This window comes from Octopus sinensis, linkage group LG3, assembly GCF_006345805.1.
Source record: "Octopus sinensis linkage group LG3, ASM634580v1, whole genome shotgun sequence".
Taxonomy (NCBI): domain Eukaryota; kingdom Metazoa; phylum Mollusca; class Cephalopoda; order Octopoda; family Octopodidae; genus Octopus; species Octopus sinensis.
The window spans coordinates 140,610,596-140,632,507 of record NC_042999.1 but is presented as its reverse complement, the minus strand read 5'-3'; the positions used below and the strand labels follow the sequence as shown (position 1 = coordinate 140,632,507).

Genomic DNA, 21,912 nt, shown 5'->3' with positions numbered 1-21,912 from the left:
CACTCTGACTAAACGGCTTGCACTTATGGGTAGCCATCTTTGCCCTAACAGCGGTGAACAGGGATATGGTCCAGGGGCTAAGAACATGAATGAAGGAATCTAGTTGTAAAAAAGCTCTTCAAAAATAGAGAGAGTAACTGGAGACAACATACAAGATGAAAAACAAAAGAATACAATCCCTTAAAATTTGAAATTACAAAAATTTGGAGTGTGAAAACTGTACAGGTTGTGCTTATAATAATTGGTGCATTGGGAACTGTAAGCAAAGATGTAGACAAATGGTTGAAAGAGATTGAAATACAATGTCTTGTAAAGCTTCTACAGGAAGTTTGCCTCTTAGAGACAGGAAAGATTATCAGGAGGGTTCTAAAGACTTGAAAGACTATTGAAAGCTTATGAATACCTAAGGTTACAGGTAGTAACCCGCTACCTACATAAATCCTACAAGGAATAAGACAGAACCTGTGTCAAATCAATAATACCAGGCATGTGCCTGGTCTACCCTTATCAGACAGGTAGCCATGATATGTATATTGAGCTTCATATTTTTGTATCTCAGTCTCACTTTGATGGCATGCATTACTCTCTCACTCAATAGTAATAATAATACATACATATGCTTTCACACATACATACAGTGTTGTTTATTTGTATTATTGTATTATAACAGGGAACCCCATGAAGACCATAATATCCGGATAGACATAAATTCTGATGAAGTTGCTGGAGAATATCGAGAAAACACACAGATTCCTAGCCAAGGTAACGTAACACTGAGAAACTTATAAAAATATCATCTGTATATACTTTATTAAATCATTTTATTTATTCATTTCTTATTACATATGTTTCGTTTACTGAATTATTTACTTGTTATAGTTTTAAAGCTTGTGAAATATAAGTAATAACTAAAGGCATGCTGTGGGGAAAATAAATACTCAGGGTAGATCCTGCAAAAAGTGAATAAATGTTTTCCCTCACTTCTTTTTGATGTATGATCAGGAAGTCATTCTTTGTAGGAGCTGTATCTTGTTATAAAAGACAACCACTGATATATCTGTTGATTAAAAGCTTGCAATAATTTTGCCTTAAAATATGCATACTTTTCAGCATACAACTGATAAAGCTAATAATGTGTTATATGTTTTCTGGCAATTTTTGCCATTTCATTTTTGTATTTATTTATTTATTTATTTATTTTTTACAAAAAACAAGCCATCTGGAAGTTGGATCTAGATATTTGAACAAAACCATCAATTACATATCTGTTGAAACTATTGAACAGTCTTAACTTCATTTACATTTCTAATGAGCTTGTGAGAGGCAAAAATTTACCATTCCCTAAGAACATAAATGCTCTGTGTCTTAAAAAAAATTAACAAAACACACTGGAGTGGTTTCCCTTTGTTTTCTTCATGTCCATGAGAGGATTTAGGTTTAGCAAAGCAAGTTAGTAGAACACTTAAAAAATGTATTCATCTGTATATTTGTCACTTTAGCACAATTCTCCTGCTGCATTATATAGTGATTTCAGCTGTAAGGTTTGAATTTATGGTATTTCAACTTCTTAACACTTTGATCTAAAAAAAAAAACAAGTTACAATGGTTAAGAAAACAGGTAACTTTTAAGGTTTTGGTAAGCATTTCCAATCTGTAATTATAAAATTTTAATTTGCCTTATATTGTCTATAGGCTTTGAAAAAGACAGGAATGATAATCAATCACATTTCACTTTTTCCATAATTGTGTAATTTTGTGCCTTTAAGAAACCTGCCATAAATTAAAGCTTGTATTTTCCACTGAAGCACATGAATTTTATTTTTAAGGTCCAGCATCTGCTCCACTATGTCATTTTCCAAAGTAAATAATAATTCTTTTCTAACCTGTTTGCTTGTCTTTCAGAAGAAGAAATACCTGATGAAGAGCATGCAACTGAAGATGAAGAGACGACAGGGGAGGACGATGAATCAGATGCTGCAGCAACTGCTCGACCACAGAGAATGTCGGAAGTAAAAATAAACGACAAAGTGAAACCAATTCCAAAAGCTAGTGCATTATTTGTGTTTTCCCATGATAACAGGTAATAAGATTGATGGTAGCTGAAAGATCGAAAAAAAGGAAGTTGATTAAGAAAGATATCAATATTGCATAATGATAATAATAATAATAGTCCTTTCTACTATAGGTGCAAAGCCCGAAATCTGGGTGCAAGGTCTAGTCTATTACATCAACCCCAGTGTTCAACTGGTACTCATCTTATTGACTCCAAAAGGATGAATGACAAAGTTAACCTCAGTAGCATTTGAACTCAGAACATAAAGACAGACAAAATGCTTAGCAGCATTTTGTCTGTCTTTATGTTCTGAGTTCTAATGCACTAACACTTCTTCCAGTTTACCACTATATATAGTAGTGGAGGGGGCACTAACAGCAGCAGCAGTTAATAAATGAATAAATAATTATTATTATTATCATTACTATGACAGTGGAAGTCCAGAAATATCTTGAACTTTTAATTATATCTGTTTGTCAGTGTTAAATCTTGCCCTTATCTATTTAGGCTTTCATTCCTTTAGGAAGGGGTACTAAAACATATATTAGGTGGATCATCATTAGAATGATAGCTAAAGATGCTAATAATTATTGAAATTTATTACATATCGATTGCAGTTAAACTAACAGATGGATGGCCATTAAAGTGGTATCAAATAGAGGTTCTTAATGTTATATTAGAAGGCAACTTAGTAGAAAGATACCAGACGACTATCCATTAGAAACAATAGAGTACCAGTAAAAATAAAGTCAGATGAATTGGATGGCTACATGATATTACATGGATGGCTGTAAATTCTACCTGTCCACTTTACACTGAGGGATAAAGTATTGATGAAGCCATTTGTCTATCAGCTAAATCCAGCTAAGCAGTTTCCTTCAGAAAATACACCGAGCAGAGAGATGAAGTTAATAGACTTTAATTAGCTAGCTTTTGAAAAGAAAAGAAAAAAAAGAAGGGAAAACATTATTCCATTATCATAAGTAAGATATTGATTCTTTTCTCTGTTAATGTAGCATCTAGTTTACACTGATAAAGTAACCAGTTGAGCTCCATATGAATATAATTATGAATTAATTTGTTTAGCTGAAATAGGTATTCCATAACTGTTTTCAATAATTCTTCTTTTGCTCTAGAAATTATTATTTAATGCTTCAAATTAGTTATGGCATTAGAGTTTTGAAGGATGAAATTAAATTACTATCTTGATGACTTCATAACTGCTTCTCGAGTTATTATACTGGAAATAATGTTTCTTTTTTTTTTTTCAATGTTTGGTGTCTTAGAATCATTTTAATAGGCTTAGCAGGCAGCTAACTGTTGTTTAAAAAAAGTGTCCTGCATGGAATTAGCAGAATTCATGTAGCACTGACAAAACCAGACTAATTTAGTCACAAGACCAGCAATTGTTTTTTTTTTTAATGTAATGGGATCTGTTGTTATCATCAACTCCGATTCTTGACTGCTGCTTTATTTTATTGGCCCTATTAGGATGAAAGGCAAAGTTGACACCTAATCAAAATTTTAAAAGCCTGAACAAATCCCACAATACATTTTATTTACATTATTTACGTTTGATGGATATTTGTCCTCATCTTCTTTGTTGTTAATACGTTTCAGCTGATATACCCTCCAGCCTTCATCAGGTGTCTTGGGGAAATTTCAAACCTGGGTTCTTGTTCCTAACATATTTTTCGATGTTGTTGTTGTTACCATCATCATCATCATCATCATTATTATTCAGGTCACTGCCTTGAATCAAACTCGGAGTCTTGGGGGTTAGTAGCCCAATTGGTGAAGCACTATCGGTGATTCAAGAAAATCTAGTGACAGACACCCTTCTAAAAGGACGCACTAGTATACCAATAAGAAACTTGATGGAAATGTTGACCTTCTGTGTAGAAACTACCTATTTCAGTATGGACACTGATATATATATCGACAAAAAGATGGTTTAGCTATGGGTTCACCATTATCACCGATAATAGCCAATATATACATGGAATACTTTGAGAATTTGGCTTTAGGATCAACACCACTAAAACCAACCCTATGGCTGCAATATGTTGATGACACCTTTATTCTCTGGCTCCACCAGGAAGATGTCCAAGTGCTATTAGATCATGTGAACTTATAAAGCCATCCATACAGTTCACAATGGAAAAAGAAAAAGACAATCAGCTAGCATTCCTGGACGTATTAATAAAGCACCATTCAGGACATTTGTATACTGCAAGCTGACCTTCACTAGATGATACCTTAACTTCAATGCCCACCAGCCATACAGTGTAAAGAGAGGAATTGCTCAGTGCCTAAAACATCGAGCAAAGAATATAAGTAGCAATCAAGATACCCACCATGAAGAAATGATAAAGCTCAGTAACAATCTATTAAGCAACAACTACCCCAAAAACATACTATCTACTCCAATTATGAAGAAAAGAGAGGATGAAACCAATAAACTGTCTACCGTCTGTCTATCCAATGTGAAAGGCTTCTCCAAAAATATACAAAAGATATGCAACCCATATGACATCAGGACAGTATTCAAGAGTAATACAATACTTTGAAAATATCTCCTTCGGGTAAAACCACCAATAGAAGAGAATATGACCAAAACTGCGTGTACTCCATCCCATGCAGCTGTGGTAGGTTATACAAAGGCAAAACATGCCACCCCCTCAAAATAAGGGTAAAGAAACATTGCAAAGCTGTGACACGAGGAGATATTGATAAATCAGGTATACCTGATCATGTATGGCAAAATGGAGACCACATCCCCTTGTGGGATGATGTTAAAATAATAGACAGAGAACACCACTGGAAAATATGAAAACTAAAAGCAGCACATATGCTAGGACACAACAACCTCCTAAGCAGACCGAGTGCAGATATGAATAGCATATAGGAACCGGTATTAAGGAAAGATAGGAAAATATTAGATTTATAAGCCCTAAAATTCACTCCATAATTGCCCATGGGCATATGGCATAGTAGTTAAGAACACGGGCTACTAACCCCAAGATTCCGAGTTTGATTCCAGGCAGTGACTGAATAATAATAATAATATCGAAAAATACCTTAGGAATGAGAACCCAGATTTGAAATTTCCCCAAGACACCTGATGAAGGCTGGCGGGTATATCAGCCGAAACCTGTTAACAACAAACAAGATGAGGACAAATAGCCATCAAATGTAAATAATGTACATAATTCTTCCACTCTTAAACATAGAACTATACATTTTATTTAATACTCTACGATAATTGTTTCTTATTTAGGCACATGTCTCGCACTTATCAAGAGGAAGGAGATAGTTCATTAAATCAACCCAGTTTAGCTCTATATTTTATCAACCCCAGAGGGATGAAAGGTACAGTTAATCTTGACAGAATTTAAACTCAGAACTTAGAGAGCCATTAATAAATACCGCAAAGCATTTTGTCCAACACTAACAATTCTGCTGATCTATCACCTTTTAATGATAATTATTGTTTATAATTTAGGCACTAGGTCAGCAGTTTCAAGACAGTTAGCCAATACCATCAACCCCAGTACCCAATTGGTACTTTATTTTTTTGACCCTGGAAGGATAAAAGACAAAGTTGACTCCAGCAGGATTTGAACTCGGAATGTAAAGAGCCACACAGCACTTTTTCTGACAGTTTATTCTGCCAGCTTGACACAATACTACTACTATTACTGCCACCAGTAGTAGGAGGAGGAGTAGTAAGAACTTACATCACTAATTACAGCCACTTAGGACAAGCCATTAGAATGAACTTGGTAACTGCAAAGACTGATAAAACTTAGTCTAAGAGCAAATGAACAATCTGTGGAGAAGGAAACAAAAGTATCAACCATTTCTTAAGTGGATGCAATAAGCTAGTTCAGAAAAAGTATAAGTGCAGGCATGACCGTATCAGTAAAAGAGTGCATTGGGATGTTAGCTAAGTGTGTGGATCCAAAGTGACAGAAAGTGTTATGGACCAGAGGCTTGTGAATGAAAATTTACAGGATTACACCTTAATTTTATAATTAACCAAATGATTCTTTCTATTTAAATAGATTCCGAGTTTTTTGCCATTTTGTCTGCAATCACAACTATTTTGGAAACTTTGTTTTGGCCTGCATCCTCATCAGTAGTGCTATGTTAGCTGCTGAAGACCCACTTGATCAATCTGCTGAGAGAAGTAAAGTAAGTATTTGTACCATTTATTTCTTGTATTTCAAACAACACTTATATAAGGTAGGAAATTCTCAGGTAGAACAGATATTTATGGTTTAGGCATGAATTTGGAATATCCTTCTTGGTCACACAGAGTTATCTGCTATATTACAATTTTCACTTGGACATATGATTGCTACTATAGCTAAAATTTTATTCACTAGGAATTGTTCCTCTTTATTCAAAAAGAATTCAGAATGCTGTGTGATATGTAGAGCAAAAGTTACGAGAAACCTATCCATAGTTCTTTTGATGAAGGCTCATACATCTAAATGTTCTTGACATCACAAGATCGGTCATCTTTAGAATTTTGAAGCTGTTCACATTTGTTTCAATCATGATCCCTTTTTCTGTGGTGCTCCATGTTTGAGACATAGTTTCCTTGTTACTTCACTAGTTAACATACAGCTTAAGAGGTTTTCACTTTGACTGAAAATCTTGTTTTGAAGCATTTAAATTGGTAAAACTATGTTACTGATTATGTATGTGCTTGTTTAAATTTTAATCCAAGAGGTTTAGAGATCTGGTGTATATTCTTGAACAATTATGCTAATTTCATGGTGATAATGACAACAATAGCCACCACTATCACTAGCAGCAACAGTTTAGTTCATATATGCTAACTAGATGTATTATTGTATAATGAGGATTATTACTATTGTTGTTAACTCATTTTCATGACTGAAATTAGACTGTATTACAAAAAAATTATTCTGAAATTTTCTAGTTCCTATTCTTAACAGACTTAGATCATATTGATTTTAAAGGAAATTTTTGATTTTAAATTAGATGATTGATTTTAGCATATTTGCTTGATTGAAGCATCCTGCATTGTCATGATAATTAACATATTTCTTTGATGAAAGGATCTTGAATGGCTATGCTGATTTACATATTTTTCTAGTGAAAAAACTCTGTATCATTGAGCAAATTAGCATTTTTTTTTTATCTAAAGGATCCAATATTATCATATTAATTCATTCCACATGGATTGAGAGGCTGTTGATATGTTAGGATTCTTAGACTATTTTATTCTCATTGTAGTGAGTGTTGTATAGCAAGAAATAAATTGGTAGTGAATTGAATATATGTTCTAATTTCAATTCCTGTTGAAAATTAATTTACTTAGTTTAGCTAAAAAAATTTCCTTGAAATAGTCATGAACATCACAGAATCCATTCCCCTTTCAGATATATGGATTTGTGTACTAAATATTAAACCAATTTTTACTCACACGTTCTATTGGTCAGAATCAGTGCTAGTATTGTCTTTACTTGAAATAAGATAATTGCATTAGTTATGTGTTTGTTTCTGTTGCAAAATTAAAATGCAAGTCATCTATATCATTCTTACTATTTTTTTTTACACTTTTCAATATTCTTTTTTACCAGTGCCACCTGACAAGCACCCATACTGGTGGCACGTAAAAAGCACCATTCAAGTATGACTGATGCCAGTGCTGCCTGACTGGCACCCGTGCTGGTGGCATGTAAAAAGTACCATTCAAGTATGGCCGATGCCAGTGCCACCTGACTGGCACCTGTGCGGTGGCATGTAAAAAGACCCCACTACACTCTCAAAGTGTTGGTTGGTCTTAGGAAGGGCATCCATCTGTAGAAACCTTGCCAGATCAGATTGGAGCCTGGTGCAGCCTCTCGCCCTGCCAGTTCTCAGTCAAACTACCTACTAGTAAAAGATATATAATGACAATAAATTGAATATAATCAAAAGGTAGACCATAGTTTTTAGTTTGCTAATATCCCTTCATCATAAAAACCAAAATAATCTAAGCAGATGATGACTGCTATTGATAAAAACACATGTTCATCTATCTATTGAAACTCTTCTATATTTGTGAGGTGTGTGTTTTGAGTGATATTAGTTTCACACATACTACAGTTAGTAAAACTAGAAAAGTACTTAAGAGCGCAGACCTTCGCCAAGTAGCTCATTTCCACCCATATACATGCATGCTGAAAATTGCCCTATTTCCCAAACCAATGCCGGCAAAAACATAACTTCCTTGGCAGGAGTAAAAAAAACATAGCCATATGATTTATAAAAAAAAAAACTTTAAAAACAGGAATCATCTGAAGCAGCTATAATACATCAATGACAACAGCAAGCTCCACAGACCTCTGCCAAGCAGCTCATTTTAAGATAGATACACAAGTAAAATTACTAATAGAGAAACGAAAATAAACTTTGGAAACAGCAACGCCACCATAGGTTATGTGGAAACGATGAACGTGTTTTCAAGGGAGATAATCAAAGAACTAACATGGTAATACTTCATGTAAAGTAAATATAACAAATGAAAAATCCTTCATAAAAATTCCCAGATCACTACCAAAATTTCATCATCTGTTCCTTGTGTCATTACCAACTTTTCCTGCAAGTTTCATCAAATACGGTTCACAACTTTTTTGTGTTAATTTGCACACAGACGGACAAACCAACACTGATGAAAACATAACCTCCCTCCTTGGCAGAGGTAAAAATACAGGAATTCAATAGTAAAAAAGACTATATTTACTGTTTGCAGTGTAATCTCATTAGTATGATATGCTCTAGTGAAAGGATGTTGAAATACAGAACGACAACTTTGAAGAATAGTAAGGTGCAAAAATTGAATATGTTAATATGAAGCTTCTGGTTTGTGTTTCTCAACTGAAGTTCTGCCCATTGTTTATTTGCTTTTCCATCCCTCCTGGTTTAAAATATCAGTATTATACAAAAAATATCACACACTATAGTAGAATAAACAGTTTGAGTGTATTTTACTTGTATGTTTACAACTGAGTGTATGCATTCAGCTATATTGATTTCAAGAGATTGGAGAATGGAAATTGTAATATAATATCTATACATTTTTTGAGGGCATTAAGAAAATAAGTCAAATAACTACAACAAAAATATTAGACCTGGGTCATAGGCTTATTTTGTTTGCAGCTTACCACTTTTGCTGTTGTACTTGCCATACTGATAAGTGCTCTAAAAGTAGCATCCCATGCTCAGTATGTTGAATGTATATTTGACTAAGTTTTTATTTAGCTCTATGCCATAGAATTCTTATTCAATCGGAACTACTTTATACAATCAGTGCTACTCAACAAAAACACCTGTTCAGATATATTTTGACAGGAGAGTTGCAGATAGTTGAATTACAGGCTACCATCTGAAGTCTTAGTGGAGCATAAACTGTATCTAACAGTTCATTGTATCCATGGTTAAGTCATTTTATCCATGTCTATAAATAGATATCACAAGATGGAAACAACATACTGACGTCAAGCAGTACTGAACATTTGGAATTTTCCAGTTGGCTTTTAAGTTTTAAAGTACTTAGTTCAAATTCCACTGTGGGTATGCTTTGAAGACATGAAGATAGAAACTTCAGTGATACCTGCTAAAATCTAATATGAAATTCATTACCAGTCACCATTTTTAGATGGAATTCTGAGTTCAATATCAGTTTCATAAACCAACTATGTTTTCATTTATCTATTTATCTTGTTTCGTTTTGTTTTTGTAACAATTTTTACAATGAATTCAATGAATGTAACAAGTCCTAAGTATACTGAAGTTACTTTGAAGTTGCAGAATGTGAAATCAACTGATGGTTAGGTTAATTTCATGTAGTCAATGTTTATAATTTTATATATAAAGTTTTTTAATAAAAAATGATGCTAAAAAAGTACATTTCAAAATATATTGAAATACAGTAAGATGAGCTATATTTTGACAAATGATCATCTTTCAAGCACAATACATTTCTTTCTCCTTCCTATACTCAATTATATTATTTCAATTTTCTTACAGATATTAAATTATTTTGACTATATTTTTACGAGTGTATTTACTATTGAAATCATCATCAAGGTAAGTTTTACTGCCAATTAACTTGATATTTAAAATTTTGTACATATATATTTTCTAAGAGGTTGTTCTAAAGAATAGTAAAAAATAGTGAAGTAATTGTGCTTTTAAACATAGCTTTTCAGTAGCAAAAATGATAGTTATTAATACTATCCTGTCTTCAATGAGTCTGTTGTTTTACAGCTCTGTATCTCTATGCACATATCCATGTATTTGTGTTTCTTCATCAATATCATAGACATCATTGGTGGTGGAACACGGTGGTTGACGGGGCTATTAGACAAAAGAGACAGGCTTGGAAGGACTGGAAGAACGGTGGTAGCAGGGAATTGTATCAGACAGCCAAAAGGGAAGCTAGGAGACAGGTTTATATAGCCAGAGGGGAAGCGGATAAGAAAAAATTTGCCAATGTTCTGAGCCGTGAGGATGAAAGACTTGAGGTATTTCGTGTTGCAAGACAGTGTGTGAGAGAGAATCGTGATGTGGTAGGAGAGAAGTGTGTTCGCATGGATGATGGTTCACTTGCGCTAAATGAGGATGCAAAGAGAGAGGTTTGGAGATGCCACTATGAAAGTTTGCTGAATAAAGAAAATGAATGGGATAAAGAGAGTCTGCCAAATGTTGGCCCAACAGAGGGACCAGCTATCCGAGTTGATAGTTCCGTAGTAGCTAAGGCAGTTAGAAGCATGAAGACAGGGAAAGCCCCAGGCCCATCAGGAATTACTGCAGAGATGCTCAAAATATCTGGCAGTGTCGGCTATAACCTAGTCACCCGTATAGTCAACCAGGTGATACACGAAGGAGTCATACCAATGACTGGTGTAGCAGCATACTAGTCAACTGCTACAAAGGTAAAGTGATGCCCTGGATACAAATAATTACAGAGGTATCAAGCTGTTGGATCAGGTAATGAAGGTTACGGAGAGGGTCTTAGCCAACTAATTAGAGAGAGAGTTAGTTTAGATGAGATGCAGTTTGGGTTTGTCCAGGGAAAAGCACCACTGATGCTATATTCCTGGTAAGGCAGCTGCAGGAGAATACTAGCCAAGGATAAGCCCCGTACCTGGCTTTTGTTGACATGGAGAGAAGCCTTTGATAGGGTCCCCGATCCCTCATCTGGTGGTCAATGAGGAAACTAGGGATAGATGAATGGCTGGTGAGGCTGTGCAAGCCATGTACAGAGATGCCGTAAGTAAGGTTAGAGTTGGCAACATGTACACAGAAGAATTCAAAGTAGAGGTTGGGGTCCACCAGGGTTCAGTACTCAGCCCCCTCCTATTTATCATAGTCCTCCAGGCAATAACGGAGGAATTCAAGACCGGTTGCCCCTGGGAGCTCCTCTATGCTGACGACCTCGCTCTAATCGCTGAGTCACTATCAGAACTGGAGGAGAAGTTCCAGGTGTGGAAGGAGGGTTTAGAATCGAGGGGCCTTAGAGTCAACCTAGCTAAAACCAAAGTACTAATAAGTAGAAAGGTAGAAAACCACAAATATCATCAGGAAGATGGCCCTGCTCGATCTGTAGAAAAGGTGTAGGTAGAAACTCTATAAGATGTACCCAGTGTAAGCTATGGACACATAAGAGGTGCAGCAATGTCAAAGGTAGGCTAACTGGGAAGATAGTTTTTGTATGTGGCAGGTGCTCTGGAGCACTGACCTCCGAAAATCTGCAGAAAACAACTTCTGTCACTTTCCGGGGGGAAAAACTAGAAGTAGTTGATAGTTTCCGCTATCTAGGTGACCAAGTCAGTAGTGGGGGTGGGTGCGCTGAAAGTGTAACTGCTAGAATAGAATAGCCTGGGCAAAGTTTAGGGAGCTCTTACCTCTGCTGGTGACTAAAGGCCTCTCGCTAGAGAGTAAAAGGCAGACTGTATGATGCATGTGTACGAACAGCTATGCTACATGGCAGTGAAACATGGGCCGTGACTGCTGAGGACATGCGTAAGCTCGTGAGGAACGAAGCCAGTATGCTCCGATGGATGTGTGTCAGTGTACTTACTCGACAGAGCGTTAGTACCTTGAGAGAAATGTTGTACTAAGAAGCATCAGTTGTTGTGTGCAAGAGAGACGATTGCGCTGGTATGGTCATGTGGCGAGAATGGATGAAGAGAGGTGTGTGAGAAAGTGCCAATCCCTAGCAGTTGAGGGAACCCGTGGAAGAGGTAGACCCAGGAAAACTGGGACGAGGTGGTGAAGCACGACCTTCAGACGTTAGGTCTCACCATGGAAATGACTAGAGACCGAGACCTATGGAAGTATGCTGTGCGTGAGAAGACCCGGCAAGACTAGTGAAGCCATAATCCGTGGCCCCTACCTGGGACGTAGTCAGTCCACCTGTGCATACCTTCTTCTTGTGACACTTGTGAAGACCTGTTGAGGCAAGTGAGATAGAATCGAATCGTATCAAATCAAATCGAACCAAATCAAAATAGATGAACATCAATGGAATTTGTATCCTTGTGGTACCAGTGCCGGTGGCACATAAGAAAACCATCCGAACGTGACCGTAGCCAGTACCGCAATGACTGGCCTCCGTGCTGAGGGCACGTAACAAACACCATCCGAGCGTGGCCGTCCGCCAGCCTCGTCTAGCACCTGTGTCGGTGACACATAAGAAAACACCATCCGAGCGTGGCCGTCTGCCAGCCTCGTCTGGCACCTGTGTCGTGGCACATAAAAAACACCATCCGAGCGTGGCCGTCTGCCAGCCTCGTCTGGCACCTGTGTCGGTGGCACATAAAAAACACCATCCGAGCGTGGCCGTCTGCCAGCCTCGTCTGGCACCTGTGTCGGTGGCACATAAAAAACACCATCCGAGCGTGGCCGTCTGCCAGCCTCGTCTGGCACTGTGTCGGTGGCACATAAAATCACCCACTACACTCTCGGAGTGGTTGGCGTTAGGAAGGGCATCCAGCTGTAGAAGAAAACACTGCCACATCTGACTGGCCTGGTGCAGCCTTCGGGCTTCCCAGACCCCAGTGAACCGTCCAACCCATGCTAGCATGGAAAGCGGACGTTAAACGATGATGATGATGATGATGATGATCATATTGTATTCATAAGATAAATATTTCTTTGACAGGTGAGCCAATGAGGGAAGCCTCTATGTGGTTGCTCAACCTACTAGAACTAGCTGTCAAATCTCTCTGAAGTTCACACCCTGCCATTTGATATTAAGTCAGAACATATATTCTTAAAAAGACAGGATGATGACAGTTGGAAGTCTTTTGGTTTAATGTATGAGTAGTGACAGAATATGACTTTTTGATGATTGAAAATACAAAAGTTGATATCCAAATAAGGTTCTTACAAAGTAGCTTTTTTTTAAAAGAAAAAAACCCCATTAGGGAACCTCTACATGGTCATTTAATCTGCTAGACATAGCTACCAAATCTCTCTTAAACTGCAACCTTTTTACTTAAAACTTACTAACTTAAAAATAGAAGACACATTAGAAAGAAAACGACATAAGAAAAAAATGACAAGGGATTGTAGGGCAAGATGTTATGAGATCTGTCCAACCCATGCCAGGATTGATAAGCAGACATCTGATGGTAGTGGTGGTATGTAGCAGCTCATTCAACCCATAGCAGCTTGGGAAAATGGACATAAGTTGATGGTAGCAATGATAATAACAGTATATAATCTTGATTCATTGAAAATATGAGTAATCAATTTTAATGGAATTTCTTTATTTTTACTTACAGCTCATTAGTTATGGATTAGTTCTTCACAAAGGCTCCTTTTGTCGAAGCTATTTCAACTTGCTGGACTTGTTAGTTGTTGGAGTATCTCTTATATCCATCAAGTGAGTTTACCTTTAATTGTTCACTAAGCAATTGGTTATGACCGAATAAGTTTTGTGTGTGTGTTTGGTGAATATTGATTACATAAGTTTGTGTATTTATATTTTCTAAGTATGTGTGTGTTTGTAAATGTGTATGTGTGTTTATATATGTACTTATGTAGGTGCATGTTTGTGTGTGTGTGTTCATTTGTACCACTTATTTATTTCATGATTAAAAATTTATCCTTTTTTTTTTACATTTCAGCAATTATATTGTTAATGTGTTTCTTTGTGTCCCTTTGAATTTCATACTCTTAAAACTAGTTGTCTATATGTCTACATTACACTTCATCTCTATTCTTTTAGAGCTACTTTATAATACTCTACATCTTCCTTATTGATTATCTATATTACACTCAGTAGTATTCCTTTGCACTCAATATTCTTTCAATATCCATGCTAGTTCATTAACAACCAACTGGTATACTGTTTGAGTTCCATCATGAGTGGTGTATTATGACCCACAATGCCCTAGTACACCTTATTGTAATTAGGTGATAACATGATTGGTGGATGGGAGTTAAAAATCTTCCCATTATCAAAATCTATGAAAGACTACCATTCCTAGTTAAAGAGCAAGAAAAGAGAGAGAGAAAGCAATGTCTGGCTTTCAAACCTTTTACAACTATAAAAGTTGAGATAAACTTCAATTCATATCAACTACAGAGATAAAGTGGCAGAGAGGATAAAGTGCTGACTTAACTGCTGAAAGGTCGCAAGTTCAAAACTGCTGCTGGTGATTTGTTGTATTTCTGAAAAGAACATAATTCTACACTGACTTAATTCTTCTGATCTCAGAAATAAATGCAGAATCATCTGGGAATTCTACCTGCAATAGACCAACATCCTATACAGAATGAAATTATATTTTCTCTCTTTCATGCCTTAAAACTGACAAGTATCCTTTAACGGCAAAGGAAATGTATTCATTAATTTTGCACATCATCCATTATGATGAATACTTCTATTATAAGTATAGCACTATAAACAAGATATGCTGGAGCTTACTCATTAAATCCAATTAGTAGTTCACCATTTAAAATCCCCCACCAAACCCAGACAGCTTCTACTGTAGTAATGTGTTGAATAAACTCATTTTTAATTATGCTTTGACATAATTAAAGCAATTCTTACACACACACTCACATAGTTAATAACTTTTAAGAAAATCTTTCTTTAGGTATATATGTAATATGTATGCATGCATAGGAAGAGTGTCCAGCTCTAGAAACTATGTCAAAGCAGACAGTTGAGCTTAGCACTGTTCTCTGGCCTCTTAGTTCCAGTCAAACCATCCAATCCATACCAGCATGAAATAAGGGACATTAAATGCAGATGATGATGATGTTCATCTGTGTATCAATTGTTTTCAGTTTTATTGAACTCTAAACTTTTACTGACCTTTAAAATTCACTGCTTTCAGGCTTGTGGAATCTATGTGTCCCTGAAATCAATGATTTCAAAACGCTGGTGAACAGCAAAACTTCTCAGAGAGCCTGGTGATAAACTTTGTCTTACTTGGACAGTTTATGCTTTTCTGAAAGGCAACAATTTTACACAACTTCATTTTCTCATCCCAACAAACTTGAAACCTATTATCAGTGTGAGAAGTCAGTATTTGTCCATATATATCTATGTATATGTATATGCATCTGTTTATGTTTTTGTTATATTCTGAATTTTCCTGCTTCCTTCTTTTCTTATTAAAGTCAAAATAGAACTTTTGTAATTATTTTCAAAATGAATATCTAAAACACAAGAAAGAAAGAAAAATGTTCCAGAAAAACTAGTTTTATCAAAGTCTAGTTAAAAAAACATCATTACTAAACAGAGAGATACTCTGGAAATTTACAAAATAATTAACTCATATTTTTTATGTACTTTTGATGAGAAACAATATTCATATTATTTCCAGATATTTTTTTAATATTCAATTTATGTTTCTCAATATTATAACTAGTTATATTGAAACAGTCCTCTACTCTGTGAAAACAATGCCACAACTTGTATGCTTCTTGTTGACCCCTGCAAAATGTTAAATGATTATTTCATTCCTTGGGAATTTTAATATTTCATACATGTTTTTTTTTATATATACTGTTGCTCTGTTTCTTTCCAATTTGATGTCAATATATCTGATTACAGGTTGCTGTGTTTTGTGTCCATGCTTACAGAAATATCCTATCTATCATTGCTCCACATCAATGAGCAAATATCCAGATAGATGGGTTTATGAAAAAAATTCACATTGTTGTAACTAAATCTTTCTAAAGCTATGTATTTGATTAGCTTGCTAACTGAAAATGATTTTATATAGTTTGTACTTAATTTGGTTAATGTCAGATGCAGTAAAGAAGTGTGTTTGTGTGAGTGATAGTTCAAGTACTTACAGCTCCTATTGTTACACAAGTAGTTAAAATCCATAAATGTTTCGGCCTAGTAAATTATCTTTTTCTTTTGCTTTATCTATGAAGAAAAAAATCATCACTTCTTTTTCATCTTCCTTTCTTTGTCCAACCAGCCCCAGGTGAGAATTACCAGCATCAATTGGTGCTTAATTTTAACTTTAAGCATGTCAACTATGACCTTAGAATACAGTGCCATCGGTATGCTAGTGCTTGACTTACTTAGAGCAGCCCTTCCAAACATATCAATCAATCTGTCTATCAACTATTTTCAATAGGTAAATATCTAAGGACTATCTCTTTTCAGAGATTTTTCAGCAAAACTAGTCAGAAGTGTTAGAACATCTGAGTATGTCACAGCATAGAGTGAATACATTGAGTAATGTAACAAATTGGTTATTTTATATATGAATTTTAAAAAATATATCTAATATTGATTAAGAAACTATAATTTTCTATATACTCAATTTGTGGTTATCTTTTTTACAGCTTTATATATTTCTTATGTTTAAGTTAAAATGCAGACATCAACAATCAAAAAAGTGCAATCAGAGAAGATGGGAAAGTACTTATTTTCTTCATATGTGAGTTAGGATGACAATTAAGGTTATCTCAGTAATTTAGATTTAAATTATGATAAATTCTTTTCATAGTACTTAGTTATATATAGTAAACCAGTTTAGATTAAAATTTCATGTGACAATCACAATTTTAAAACTTTGACATGGAAACTGCAATAATTTTTCTTTCTATATTTGTCATGCTCCTATCTGACTTAAATTGCTTTAGTGGTTTGCTGCTACTTCACTACATATTTTCAAAATGATTATTAATTCTACAATCACAGAAAGCAAAACAAAACAGAAAATTCAATAAACTTAATGCTATTTATATTTATATATACTTATAATATATATGTGTGTGTGTGTGTGTGTGTCTATATATATATAAAACTGGCTTCTGTGCTGGTGGCACATAAAAAGCACCATTTGAGCGTGATCGTTACCAGTGTCGCCTTACTGACACATGAAAAAACATTCGAGCAAGGTCATTGCCAGTGCCGCTGGACTGGCTCCTGTGCAGGTGGCACGTAAAAAACACCATTTGAGCATGGCCATTGCCAGTACTGCCTGATTGGCCCTCATGCCGGTTGCACGTAAAAGCACCCACTACACTCTTGGAGTGGTGGGCATTAGGAAGGGCATCCAGCTGTAGAAACTCTGCCAGATCAAATTGGAGCCTGGTGCAGCCATCTGATTTGCCAGTCCTTAGTCAAATCGTCCAACCCATGCTAGCATGGAAAGTGAACGTTAAACGATGATGATGATAATTATGATGATGATGTGTGTGTGTGTGAATGTATAAGTATTCATATATACATATATGAATAATGTACAAGTGTATATAAGCAAATATATATTTGCATAAACATATATAGGTATATATGAATAGTGTATTTGTGTTTGTATGAAAATACATGTATATACAACTATATTGTATATATGGATACTACATATGTGTATGTATGAGAATATGTATATATGAATAGCATAAATGTGTATATGTATGTCCTTATAAAGGTGAGCTTGTAAACCTCATTTTGACTTGATCTTCTGAATATATAGACAAATAGTTTCTTTTATCTCTTTCATTTGTGTCAATCATTTGACTGAGTCCATACTGGGGCACTGTCTTGATGAAGATTTTAATCAACTATATCAATTAAGATACTTATGTTTCTAATATCTTAATTATTTCAATTATTTCTATTTATTGCACTGCTAAGTTATAGGACATGAATGCAGACACTGCTTTATGAGTGTTGTCAGACCTAGCATGTTAGAATCAAAGACAGTCATGCACACACACACAAACACACACACACATACACAAAATAGGCTTCCTTATGGTTTCTACTAATTTCACTTGAAGGCATTAGTTGGCCCAAGATGCCAAGCATTGAGTCTGAACTCAAAGCCATGTTGTTGCAAAGCAAACTTCCAAATACACTTGTGTATGCATGTATGTGCACACACAATATTCAAGACCATCCAACAGAGGTAAACATAGTTCTTGCAGAAATAAAACAGAGAAGAGACAGTGTGTCTGTGGCCAGATGCTGGAGCATGTCCATGACTGATATTATGCCAATCACTTAAATGGCCTTTCTCTGGATGTGTTAGAGGTGATTGTATGTGTAGCAGCAGTAGCATCTTAGATGTGGAAGCAATGCTCCATTATGGGTTTCACATGAGCTTCATAGGGCAACAATGAAAAATTTTCTGATCCTGAAAAGAAGTGTTAATCTTTGGGATACAGTCTAGTTATGTTTAGTATGTTCTTTCACCAGGAGAGATTATCAGTGATAGTGAAGCCTAACATTTGAAGCAAATGTGAACACTTTGAGTACTGCTCATGTTTAATGTGGTGTGATTGTATTTATTTAATATAAATAGCGCTTGAGTCTTTTTGCTATTGAAAAAAAAAAACAAGACTAGCATGTACCCATAGAGGATATTTTTGAGGTTACTTTTGTGGGATCAGTACAGATTGGCTATGTGTAGATGATGTTTAGTTGGGAAAAGTTAGGGATGATTAAAGGGTTTACCTTCTGCATAAGAGTGGGTGTTGTTGGATGACAAGTAGGTCATAGATGTATGGAAGGAAAAGAGTGGGGGATAAAACTGAACCCTGGGGCAAGCCAGAGTTGATTGAAAGTGAAACAAAGATTTTCATCAAAACACTTGACAGTGGTGAAACTGATAGGAGGCTTATGTCACCCTTAGGTGGGACATTTAAATAGAATTGCATACCAGACATTGTCAAGAACTTTGCTGATGTCTAGGGCAACCACATTACTTTGATTAAATTTCCATGTGTGTATGTAATATATGAGTATACACACACCAGCGCACATTCATACAAGCTTATATATATATATTCCTGTTGAAAGAAAGTCCTATTTGGGTTGGGAAAGGAAGAGCATCTAGTCAAAATTTCTGCCTCAGTTTTCTCCTAAGCCATGTTAGCATGACAAAATAGTTATTGCACACACGCACACACACACACATATCATGTGCATATATGTATTTTGTTTGCCTTTACTGTTTATGTGCCCTTGTTAGCTGATGTTTGTTTATTTGATTATTAATTTATTTTAGCTATTGCTCCTCTCCTCACTTTTGGTTTATTTCCAACCAACCAACAAACAATTATATTTTTTTCTTTTAGGTTTTTAGTAATTGTTGATGCTAAGTGTTTTTAAAAGTTCTTTTGCAGAGCATTATCTCTTGAGAAGTTTTGTATTGTTTGGAAGCTGCTTTGTATGCAAAAGTTTGTGTCAATAAATTCCAATAGTTTGCTTACTGTGTGTATTTGGAGTAGCTGAAAAAGCTGAGTGTTGGATTAAATGCCTTGCATTTAGTTGGTGTATTTCTGTGTATTCTCAATTCAAATCCTGTAATGCTCAACTTTGCTGCTCATCCATTGGCATGGGGTAGGGTTGATAAAGGAATACCAGTTATTTTGGAGAACCTTTTAAATCAATTATAATACACTCCTGCAAATTTCTATGTCACAATGTGAGAAATCAATATACATTATTTCAGTTATCCTGTTTGTCTCTGTTTTCATGTATATTTGTATGTATATGTCCATGTATGCATGTGTGTGTGTGAGTGTATACATGTGTGTGTGTGCACATTTGTGTGTGTATATATGCATACATGTGTGTGTCTGTTTGTGTGTGCAAATACACATGTATATGTGTGTGTGTTGCAGGCTCAGCTTGTTTTCTATACAGTGCTCACATGTATGTATACACACTGCAAAACTCCTTATAAGCAACGAACATATACGCCAGGTTGTGTTGTTCCTGTTTTATGATTTTAACTTAAGTTCATATAACATGTAATCAGAACATATCCTTGATACAATAGTAAGGTGGACTGATACAATTTGTCAATTCTTTTCTGAGACGATCTAGAATAAAGTGCAGAAACATAATGGAAGGCTTGTAGTGTATTTGAATTCATGTTCCATGAGTAGGTAGTTCAATGCTTTAGCTATGTGGTTGTGTGCCCTTATATGTGTACTTTTAAACTTGCTTTTGTCTATGGTTGATGAAATTAGACACCTTTGTTAGTTCATGAAAGTTTAACTATGTCTTATGTTAAATTAAATTCTTCCCTACTAAATTTATTTGTATTTCAGTGAACTAAGTCATTTGAGAGTTATATCTGGACTTGACACTCTGCTTTTAACAGGTATGAACCTCTTGTTTGGATGTTTGAAAACTTCCATGTTCCCTCAGCTATTTTATATAGAGAGAGAGGCTGAGAGAAAAGGAGAAATTGTGGTTGTTATTGCTGAACCAAGAGGATCATTGTTACATCAAAATGAAACAATGCTGAGATTTAAAACTTGATAATAGTACGACGAAAAAGGCATGCTGAGAGGCTTGCCTTCATAGAATATATATATATATGTATGTATATAAGTATGTATAACACACCATAGACCATTATAAGAAATTGATTCTAAATAATAATACCATATTAGAGTTTAGCAAATTATGAATGTTATCATAATCAATGTAGACATTTAAAACTTATATACCGTTTATATTCACTTTTGTTTTATTTTATAACAGTATTACCTATTATGATGAAAATATACTACATGTATTTTAAATGACTCCTATGACTATACTATAATGCAGTTGTTTCAGATACAACACGGGTTTTCAAATCAAGTCACTTCATAAGCAAATATAATTTGTGGGCATACCTGTATGTGCACAGATAGGCATATAAACTTAGCATACACATACACAGGGAGATAAATCCCTCAGATGATTACCTGAGTTATCTCCCCATCTCGCATACCTAGTCGTAATTATTTGTTTTCTCTTAAAATTATCATGTTGTTAGTGTATCTGATGAGTGAATTGCAGAGTTTTGACTGTAACACAAATTTTTTTGTAGTTTATCTTGTCAATTGTGTGTGTGTGTGTGTATTAAATAAGTACTCTTAGTTATGAGGATATGGTGTCTTTGAATCAAAAAGTATTCAGTGTGTTTAACAGCAGTGTATAGTAGTTGATTTTATTGGTTGGTTGGAACCTGCAAGCTTGCAAGATGTTCCATCTGAAGATTAACGCAGTTGTACCAGATATCATAGAGTATGAAGTGTTAACTTTGTCATTTATTAATTTACATGCATTTATATATATATATATATATATATATATATATATATATATATATATATATGAGCTATCCAAAGCTGAGACACTGGAACAGATGTGTCCTTGTGACCTGTTAGATCCTGTCAAGACATATAGCCTATGCCAGAGCAGGCATAAAAATGATGATGAATATATATATATACTATATATATATATATATATATATATATATATATATATATATACATATATATATATACATATATACATATATATATATACATATATACATATATATATATACATATATACA

General features: G+C 35.0%; 1 protein-coding gene across 5 annotated transcripts in view; it reads left to right on the top strand.

Annotated features, from left to right (window-relative positions):
* Nucleotides 1-21,912, top strand: part of LOC115209959 (muscle calcium channel subunit alpha-1-like) — a 460,467-nt gene that overhangs the window by 272,478 nt on the left and 166,077 nt on the right. For all 5 annotated transcript variants that reach the window (XM_029778602.2, XM_036501424.1, XM_036501423.1 and 2 more), the window contains exons 18-23: nt 671-762; nt 1,903-2,080; nt 6,121-6,250; nt 10,103-10,162; nt 13,867-13,967; nt 16,528-16,533. In XM_029778602.2, the coding sequence (XP_029634462.1) occupies nt 671-762; nt 1,903-2,080; nt 6,121-6,250; nt 10,103-10,162; nt 13,867-13,967; nt 16,528-16,533 (567 nt within the window). The remainder of the gene's footprint in view (nt 1-670; nt 763-1,902; nt 2,081-6,120; nt 6,251-10,102; nt 10,163-13,866; nt 13,968-16,527; nt 16,534-21,912) is intronic.